This window comes from Sinocyclocheilus grahami, unplaced genomic scaffold (assembly GCF_001515645.1).
Source record: "Sinocyclocheilus grahami isolate Dianchi unplaced genomic scaffold, SAMN03320097.WGS_v1.1 scaffold121.1, whole genome shotgun sequence".
In the NCBI taxonomy this organism is placed as follows: domain Eukaryota; kingdom Metazoa; phylum Chordata; class Actinopteri; order Cypriniformes; family Cyprinidae; genus Sinocyclocheilus; species Sinocyclocheilus grahami.
This window is the reverse complement of record NW_015505300.1, coordinates 1,751,023-1,761,857: the sequence shown is the minus strand read 5'-3', so window position 1 is coordinate 1,761,857 and position 10,835 is coordinate 1,751,023. Positions and strand designations below refer to the sequence as shown.

At 35.4% G+C, this 10,835-nt stretch overlaps 1 protein-coding gene across 1 annotated transcript in view; it reads right to left on the bottom strand.

Annotated features, from left to right (window-relative positions):
- Nucleotides 1–7,286: 7,286 nt before the first annotated feature.
- The window catches only part of LOC107589862 (major facilitator superfamily domain-containing protein 12-like), a 16,164-nt gene continuing 12,615 nt past the window's right edge, over nt 7,287–10,835 (bottom strand). Inside the window, exons 7-10 of the mRNA XM_016278435.1 lie at nt 10,084–10,254; nt 9,758–9,852; nt 9,476–9,606; nt 7,287–8,339 (exon numbers count right to left, since the gene is read on the bottom strand). Coding sequence (XP_016133921.1) covers nt 8,263–8,339; nt 9,476–9,606; nt 9,758–9,852; nt 10,084–10,254 — 474 coding nt within the window. The 3' untranslated portion in view covers nt 7,287–8,262. The remainder of the gene's footprint in view (nt 8,340–9,475; nt 9,607–9,757; nt 9,853–10,083; nt 10,255–10,835) is intronic.

Here is a 10,835-nt window from a genome sequence, read left to right as displayed (position 1 = left end):
GTATATATATATATCAGGGGCGTTTCCTCCGAGGAGGCAAGGGAGGCAGTGTCTCCTCTCCTCAAAATTGGATGAGAAAATAATCGATATTACAAAAATAAAACCGCACAAATATGACTAAATATGATATTAAAAGTCTAAAAGCCACTTGTTTTATAAATTAACACTGTCCAACAGCAACACCCGCAGGTAAAGTTACAGCGGAGGCTTGCCTCCCTTCGGTCCATAGACTTTCTACAGTGAGCCTAAAGCAGGGATCCTCAAATCTGGCCCATGAGATCCACTTTCCTGCAGAGTTTAGCTCTAACCCTAATCAAACACACCTGAGCATGCTTATCAATGTCTTCGGGATCTACACTCTATTGTTTATTCTTAGTTCATGTTAACTAAAGTAGTTAATTCATGTTAACTAATGAAACCTTATTGTAAACTGTTTCCAGAATATTGTTCAAATTGTTACTGCCTTTAGTTATTATTATTATTTTGGAATAAATATAAAAATGCATAAAAACACTATGAACTGTAAAATTAGTATTAAAAATATTAAATATAAGTAAATTTTTATGTAATATTTATTTAGCCAGGAAAATGTGACAACATTAAGTGTAACAGGGACACACACACACACACATATATATATATACACAGTGGGGAAAACCACCGCACGCCACTGATTTATATATATATATATATATATATAGATATTGGCGTCCGTTGCTATAGCGCAAAGAGCGCTCCGTTCATAATTCCATTCATAGTTCATCGCGATCTCACAAAGATACATTATTATCAATAAAGATCTCTACGCTGCACAACGCATCAACACATTGTTATAATGAGATGATTCGTGCTGAACACAATACCAGAACAAAAACTCTGATGATTTCAGCGGTGAGTGAATTCTAACTTAAACGCCTCTGATTTAAGAAATCAAGAGATATGTCTGTGATGGCTACATTGCTCAACGCTGCAAAAACACATTGACATAGAAATCGATATCCAGAGCGCAAACCATAACGCACTGGATAGTTTACCAAATATTCAATAAAATACCATTAATACAGCTTTAACTGGGTGCTTTTGATTTCGTTTGAGGGTGCTTGGCACCCCCGTAGAACCGGGCCTGTCGGTATGTATGACAAGAATTGCATGTCCTTTTCAAAGAATTCCTACTCCACTTTTCACAAACTTGATGCTTAAATATAATAAACATTTGTGTAGGCCAATAGTTTCAACTTTCAAATGTGGTTTAATTTTTTTTCTCCAAAATAGCTCTTTTTACTATTAATAAACCGCTTAATATTATGCTGTAAGTTCAGCCATTAGGTTAAAGACCTCTTTTCCCCCCATCTTGACTTTTTTCCTTCGTTCATACGTAATTTAGTCGTTTTTTACAATTACATAACTCTATTACATTTATCTTCTTTGTCTTCTGTCTCATTTCTCAAATGATCAACTGAGTCCAAAACAAACCTCTAAAACAGTCCAGATTGAGCACAGGAAAAACTTCAGTGAAGCTTTTGCTGATTTTTTGCTGGTGGGATATTTGGCATACTCTTTTCAACATACTATGCTCTGAGACACTTACTCTAATCTCACATACTATTTAGGATGGATAGTATGTACACTGGGACACTGAATCATTTACTCAACTGATTCGTTCCTTCAGTAGTAAAACACCAGTGCTGTGTGCTGCGTGTTACTTGTTTCTGCTGCTGTGCCTTTGTTTGGAAATATTTTGGCTGAGGGAAAAAAATGACTACAACGGTCTAAAATGTCAGTTACTTATCAAGGACATGTTTATTGAACTGTTGTGTAAAAGCCATTTCACGCTTGAAATAAAGCTATTGGTTTGAACATCTAGAGCACCTGAGAGGTGTCAAACAAACCAATCCAGTGAGGTATGTTTGCATGTCAAAGCATAACATGGTACTAAAATTTGAAGAGACAATTATTATTCTGTAAGTGCTCTACAGAGATCGCTGTAAGCTTTACCAACTCCATAATAGAGATGATTTACGGCTATGTGGAGTGCATGTTTCTTGTCCACAGGCAGGTCATTTGAACAGCAGCTGTCTAAACACAACACACGTGGTGGGTGTGACGATCCAGTGGCAGCATGCTCTCTTCCACTCTTCTCCGTCTCTCACTCGTTTTATTCACCCGCCGCAGCAACAGTGAATAAAACATGTCAATTCCAACCAGGACTGATATAAACCATATCAACAGAGACGTCAGTTGACACATATGCGTGGCCAAATCCAAACCTCTCTTCTCAAAACTCTACCGAGTTAGATAAATATGCAAAGCTTAAAAACACTTATTTCATGTCTAGTAATATATTTGTCTAGTTATTCATGGGCAAATTCCAGTTAATTTCCCTGTGTTTTTGTTTGTAGCATATTTTAGAACTGAATGTTGAATTCTGGCTTCAGTTTGTAACATATGGCACCAACATGGTCCAAAGAGATTCTCCACAATCAGCCATTGGAAATATGACCATGTTAGTCATTGATAATCAGGCCTCAGGGCCTGAATCATGTTAAAGAAGGGGGATGAATACATGTCATTCTTGGAAAGCACCACTAAGTTCATGTTTTTCCCAGGCCCTGGTGGTTAGAGGTCCAGTATGCTGAGATAGCTAGAGGAGAGAGCTGCCTCCCTCCATAACAACTGCTTTGACAGCTTTTCTATGGGGTCTGTCAATTCCAATCACATCTAATTTACAAAAAGCTACTGTCATATTCAAACATATTACGGAAGGGAGACTTTAAATGTAAATAATGTAAATAGCTTATCAAATCCCATGATTTGTTCCTTGGAGTATGGTGAATCTCAGTTAAGTTGCAGTTGCCTTTTAGCCCAAACCAGTGCTGTTTTACACATTAGGATGCTGAAATGAGCACTTGCACAGTGATTTTTGGAAACTGACCCATGGTGTTCCTCCTGGATCGGTACTTCATCCACGGCAGTTGTCTTTGGATGAAAAAACTAACTTTTATAGCCCTGGGCAAAGTAGCTTGATGGATAATAAGTAGACATATTTATAAAGTGCCAGATGATGTAATATGATGAAAAATTGATATAGCCATATTTTAAATAGTAATAAAACTTCGAAAGCTCTGAGCGAACCGATCAGTACACCAGATACCAATAAATGAAGATGATTAACTCATTCATTACATGAATTCAAGTACAAGGCTAAATGCGAAACTAAAGTTGATTCCTTCTATATTTACAAAGCTGAAACTATGAAACATTCTGTTTATTTGAACTTTAAACCATGAAACATTTCTGATTATTTAAACTTTGAAACATTCTATTTATTTGAACTCCAAACTATGAAGCATTCTATTTATGTAGTGACTTTGATTCTAAAAGAAATCTTTAACTTTGTTTCTAAAAAGACAAACAAGTAATAAAGCAGAGGTTTTATGCACTAAATGCTTGATCAGACGAAACGGTGACATTATTTAAAAAATGAACAGAACAGAGAAAAGAAACTGCAAAGTTTCCAGCTGTTTTAGGCTAATTATTGTCATTAATTTAGGCCTTTTGTAGCAAAATCCTCTCTTTTTTACTTTCTGGACAACTTGGTTCATTTCAGTTTCATTCTAACTGCCGAATCGATCATGTTCTTTAACAGCTGGAATTTTTTATTTTTTTTACAGCACCAACTGTTTCTATTTCCTGTTGTTGTTTTCAATTAGGCTATGAAGTCTTTAAATGTCCCTCACCATTTAAACCTGTCTGATCTGTTCCCCATGATGTTTTTAATCATCTTTAATGAGTGTGTGCAGTAAATGTTTAGGACCTGCTACATGTTTGATTGCTGCCAATATGGATGTGATTGTGGCCTCTGGGATTCCCCCAAATAAAAACCACACCAGCATTATTATCTCTCTGAGGTTTCACCTCCTGGATTTTCCCCTTGCTTTAACCAACAGGGCACTGCTTGCCATCTGACTAAAAGGCTTTAAAGTGTTGCGTTTTAACAGGCAGGGAAAAGCAGGCCCTTTCTTGTCAGCAGGGAGAACACGCCGAAGGTTAAATGCTTGAATTCCAATAGCACACGATCAAGAAAACACCATTATTCAAGGGGTGTGAGCCTATATTACAAAGTATATATATATATATATATATATATACACACATATATGTATGTGTGTGTGTGCGTGCGTGAGTATATAATTAATAAAATCTTTTTTTTTTTTTCAAATAATGGATGGTTTTAGTTTTAGTTAACTAATAACCCTGATGCAAACCCCATCCAATTTGGCTTTACAAATGAATTCAAAATATGGTCCAGTTTTCCTGAATTCGCCCATATTTGCAGTGCACCTGGACAGTGCACTGATTGACTAAAACATTTTAATCATGTTCTCCTATTTGCACATAGCAAAACAATCGCTAAGTTGAAATCAGGATATGGCAACCTTCATAAACAAGCAGTTTTGGCACCACCCGATGGCCATTCAGAGAAAGTTCATCCATCCCTTTCACAGGCACAGAGGGCAGAAGAAAATAAATGCTGGATAATGACAGAAAACCTACTTGACCATATATTACACAACTGCAAGCTTAAGTGTAAACTCAAATCACAATGTTGCTTCCGCTTCCAACATAATAATAAATGAAATGCTCAGTAAACTTGGCTAAATAAGGAAAGACTTAAACCCCTATATTGCCATTAATTGATAGAATATTTTGAAAAGTAGGGTGAAAGGAAAAAAGCAGCGATTAATAACATCATTAGTAGTTTTCTTTAGAGATTGTTCCAGATCTTCAGGGAGCAGTCTAATATTATTTCACAAAGCATATTAGAAATACACTGGCTGACCGGCACGGCAATATGCAAATAAAGCAAATGAAAAGAATGGCTTGCCTGTAGATTTTGTTCTTCATTGCAAACAGATTTGTGCCCAATGAGGAGCAGATTATGGCATGATTCTTGTGTAAATTAAACAGCAGGTGTTAAGGGCTGCGGGAGGCACAAACTAATGTATTTTGTATGTTTTACTAGATGTTTTTTAATGTGTATCAGCAGTACTGCACTTAAAGGAATAGTTCACACACAAAAACAAAGTAAATAAAAATAAATAAATGAAAAATTGCTGAAAATTTACTCAATCCTCAGGCCATCCAAGATGTAGATCAGATTGTTTCTTCAGATTTGGAGAAATTTTGCATTATATGACTTGCTCATTACTGGATCCTCTGCAGTGAGTGGGTGCCGTTAGAATGAGAGTTCAAAAAGCTGATAAAATCATCACAATAATCCACACGACTCCAGTCCATCAGTCAACGTCTTATGAAGTAAAAAGCTGTGTGTTTGCAATGAACAAAACCATCATTAAGGCATTTTTACTTTAAACTGATGCTTCTGGCCAAAATATCCACGAGTCCATAATCCACAACAATGATTTCTCTCCTCTTGTCCCCTCACATCAAAATCCACCAACATATTTGTTCAGAACTGTTTTGGACTGTTTCACTTGTAAACGGTGCTTGATCTGAGCATATTTCTTTCCTGATTCAAACAAGATTACTTTTTCACTGGAGAAAGAGACATTAGAAATAATAATAATAGATAAAAGGACTCATTTTTAGAAAAAAAAAAAAACTCTAAAAGATTATTTTGTTTATAACAAACATTTCAATTACTGTAACAAGACATTAACTTATGGACTGGAATCGTGTAGATTACTTGTGGATTATTGTGATGTTTGAATTCTCATTCTGACGGCACCCATTCACTGCAGAGGGTCCTTTGGTGAGCAAGTGATGTAATGCTGAATTTCTCCAAATCTGTTGTGATAAACAAACTCATCTTGGAAAGCCTTGGGGTGAGTAAATTAAGCAAATTTTCATTTCTGGGTGAACCATTTCTTTATAATCCAATGGGAAAACTAAATGTTTTCACAAATGACCCACAGATCAGAGATCAGTCCAAAAATACTGAAGGTTTCTCTGAAAGTAGTAATAAAATGCTTGAAAAGGCAGAAAATAGGCTACATCTGTACTGATATGTAACTTCTACACAGCACTGTTATTGTTAAAAAAAGCTCAAAGAGAAGAAAAGCGGTGTGTGCTGTGTGCTGTGCCGTACAGCGTCTCTGAAACAATCTATTGTTACACAAGAACTTGATGGATAATTCACAGTGGTTTCTATAAATGCGGTTCCAATTAGTGATAATTGCCCCTTAATAGGATACAGCTGAAGGCATGGTTTTGATTTGTTTCCTTCACTTCAAAACAAAGATGTTATTAATAAATATTTGGTGTGAATTTCCCGTGGGCAATTTTAAGTATTGTTGTACATGACAGGAGATGAATAGATCAGGTGCAACTGAAATGCTTTTCACATTAACGAATGAACTCCAGTTCTGGATAAATAACCAAAAATCTCATGCCCCTTAGTTCTCTTCTTTTTTTTTTTTTTTTTTTAAACCATACACACTACCCACCCGGTTTTATAAAGAGAAATTACACATCATAATAACCTAATGTATTGAAGCATAACACACTTCCAAAACTTCCACTCTCGTATGCTCTCATAATACTCATAATTTTAAGCAAACTTTCATTACTATTATTACAATAACGCGTGAACAATAGTAAAATAAATGAATGAGTCCCTTTTATAATATGTGTAATTGTTTGCAGCATCACAGCCAGCACACAGCAGGCATTATTTAACATTTTAAACACAGACCTTGTATCCACCTCTTGGACTCTGTTGCCACTTTGTGGACAAAAGCTACATAACAGGTACATACAGGACGTCCCACTCCTCACCAAGGCTAAATGTATTTGATCAAAATGCAGCAAAAACAGTAATATTGTGAAATATTATTACAGTTTTAAAATGATCGTTTTCTATTTGAATATGTTTTAAAAATTTGATTTATTCTTGTGCTGGCAAAGCTGTATTTTCAGCAGCCTTTATCTTTCTAATATGCTGGTTTGGTGGTCAAACAAGATTTATTATCAGTCTTTTTAATCAATTATTATCAATGTTGAAAAGAGTTGTGCTGTGTAATATTTTTGTGGAAACAGTTTTCAATTTTATGAAGAATGGAAAGAGCAAAAGAACATTTGGAAGAGAAATCTTTACTGTCACGTTTGACCAATTTAATGATTCCCTGCTAAATAAAAGTTTCTTTAAAAACAGTTTTGATTAAAACACTGTAATTTTAAAAACTCTTTTATTTAAAATTTGTTTTGAACAAGACATCAAAAAAATTAAATGCAATTGTATTTTACAAACAATGCTTTTTGTTGATTGATTCCACTACAATTTGCCATTTAATTCATTCCAGTTACATTTGAGAGTCAGCCTTTATGGTTTATTTTTAGTGTTAAAAGTCTTGAGCATCACATAAGATCAGCTGACCAGATGTTGAAACTACTCACACTGACACTGCATTCCTGCTAATCGGTAACTAGTTACAAAGACAGGTTACAATGCATCACATCTAGATACAGAAATGTCTGTTCATAAAGAACATTTATTCTGTTCAGTAAATTATATGAAGAGAAAACATGTCAGACACAAATGTCTTGCATATGAAAACATAATTATGCATCTAAAATTGTTTTGAAAGGAAACAAAAAGCTAGTGGATACAAGTAAAAATGCTCATCGTTGACACTCTGGTCCCTAACAGTGATAACCTACGTATATCAGAGCTGAAAATATGCCTCGAAATAAAAAAACATAGCTTTAAAATAGCAATTCTTCCCTTTTCATGAATTCCCTTATGAAACGGTTAAGATGGATTCATTAATAAAATCTAAAATGCTGCATCCATCATAACGTGCATCTTGCATTAACTTCATGATAACGTCAATAGTTTTGCAGAGTCCTTAAATAAATTCCCTTATTTTTATGAAACTAAATTTATAATCATAAATAAAAACAAACAGCAAATGATAAACATAAAAAAATGTGCGTAAGAAAAATAGTCCCTTCAGAAAAAAAGCGTCTGTCTATGGTGGTTTATGTGAGAACTATGAAGTGAGAAGCCACAATAGAACACATGAGTGTTATCAACTAATCATGTCTAAAAATTCACATCTTTGGGTCTCAGAGAAATTCTCTCGTGTGTCAAGATGTGGCCGCCCTATAGCAAATACTGGCCTGTGTGAAAGATAATTCTGAACCAAAACCTGATTTGAATTCTAACCTTCACCAGTGATGCAAGTGTCAACCAAAAGCTCTCTGCATCAGAACGGACGAATCTCTGCGGCTGCTGCGTGTTCAGTTGACTGACGGCTGCTCAGAGCTCTCGGAGTCCTCTCTATCACTCCCCATAAGGCCAGTCACCTCAGGCAGATCTGCAAAACAATACAAACATTAGATATTACATGTACAAATTCATGTGCAGTATACCATCGTTCAAAGGTTTGGGGTCAGTACGCCATTTTTTTTTCTTTCTTTTTTTCTTATTCAGCAAGGGCACATTAAATTGATAGTAAAGATATTTATATTGTTACAAAAGATTTTTTTTTTTTTTTTTTTAAATGCTGCTGTTTTGAGTTTTCTATTCATCAATGAATATTGAAAAAAAATACAATTACAATGTACAACTACTAAGTAGTACAATTGTTTACAGCACTGATGATAATAATAAGAAACATTTCTTGAGCAGCAAATCAGCATATTAGAATGATTTCTGAAGGATCACGTGACACTGAAGACTGGAGTAATGACTGCTGAAAATTCAGCTTTGTCATCACAGGAATAAATTACATTTTATTATTATTTCACAATAAATATGACTGACCCTAAACTTTTGAATGGTAGTTTAAAATTTAGTTTAAACCTATGGAATCAACCTTTTATTATCAGTAAAAAAAAAAAAAGAAACCACTTTTAAAGGGGTCTTTTTTTTTATTATGAACAATTCACATAATATGACAATGTCATAAATTAGTTTATCATGACCATTTCCCACCTTCTTCACCTTCAAAAGCACAAGGTTTGGCAAACTTCCCCACATTTTATCATTAGTTCTTCTGGGGTTTTTAACAGATGTGCTTAGAATAACTGCATCAAAGTATTTCGAATAAAATATTTGGAATAAATCCGGTTTATATGAATTCACCATAATGCAGCCTGAAATTTCTTACAATCCATCATCTCAAATCATTAAAGAAAATTTGCCTCATGATTTTGACCCCTCTAAATTAAAGGTGGATGATTGAGTTTTCTGAGGTTTTATGTGGAGAAAATCATTTAGTTCAGATTTCTGATTGTAATTTCAGATGCTGACATGTGGCCCTCACCATTAAAGTCTTTGCTGTTTATTGAATCATTCATATGATCTTGCTTAGATACTGTAATACAAAACCATCATGTCAGCCATGAGCTGAAGCGGTTATTGAGTAACTATTAAAAAGAGTAAGTCAAAGAGGAAGTACATGTTTAAAAGCGAGAAAGAGAGGAATTATAGTTTTGTTAAGTTTCTTACAGCGCACAATCTTTATCGGCCAGATAAGGATCGTGCAGAGGCTCAGTGCTGCTAAAACGGCCACTCCACCAGTGACGATGACCATGATATAGTGGTAATACCACACGCACCCTGGACAGCATACCATTGTGCTATATGAGAGAAATCACAAGTAAATATAAATACAAAAAATTATTTCATTCATATTTAATGTTCAAAATGTATTTTTAATTGATTTATTTTACTCTAAACATAAAATGAAACCATTAAAACAGTCTTTCTCACTCACATGTGCACACTTACCGGCAGGGGTGTAGCGTCTGAATAATCATAACTCCCACACCATTAGCCACCTTGTCTGTGAAGCTCATAGCTCCATAAACAAAAGCACCACTTTGCTGTCAGGAGGACAAGAAAAGTCTTATCAGAAACTAATAATAGTTCATAGTTCTCTGCGACCATTTTTACACTTTTGAAATGAGTCACTCTGAAGCATATGCCTTTTTCACTGCTGCTAACATTTGCATATCTTACTGGTTCAATCATGCGTTACTATTGAAGCTGTTAGCGCTGAATATGCTTAATAAAACATTTTCAGTTCCCCAACACTGACTGATATCAGCACTTACTGTTTGGTCTCCTATAAGCTCAGCCGTCATGGCAAGTGACATCACCAGGATGGTAGCAGACCCTACGCCTAGCAAGACCGCTGTGCCATACACCTTTTCTCCCATGTGTGCGTCCAGCAGCACCCAACAGGAGAACGCCAGAATCAGCAACAGTCCCAAAAAATAGGTAATCTATCGATAAGGGACAATGAAACATTAATGTAAACAAAAGCCTTCTATCATATTGTATTAGCTTCCAATACTGTACATTAAATATCTAGTGAACTGTTTTTTCTTTAGTTTTCAGACGGTCCTTTAAAAATTGGATGGGGACCAGGGGGTCAGGGTCCCACCATGTGGCCTTCAGAGGGCTTACAATGATTTAAAACAAGCTTTAAAGGGGTCATATGATGCCCATTTTCCACAAGTTGATATGATTCTTTAGGGTCTTAATGAAAAGTCTGTAACATAGTTTGGTTAAAATTTCTCAATGGTAGTGTAAAAACACCTTTCTTCGCAGTTTTTGTAGCATTTTCCTTTAAATGCTAATGAGCTCTGCTGACCCCGCCCCTCTCTTCCGAGCTGCTCTCAGAGAGACTGTTTACTTTTACATGTGAAACTTGCTAATTAGCACATTATTAGGAAAGGCCATTTGCAAAGATTCATTACAAAACATTATACTCTCTTCTTCTGTAGATGAGGCTGGATCATGAATGGTTCGCGCGAACAGACGCATTTAGGCAGATCGGGGGAGCATTCCCTTCAGACACAAA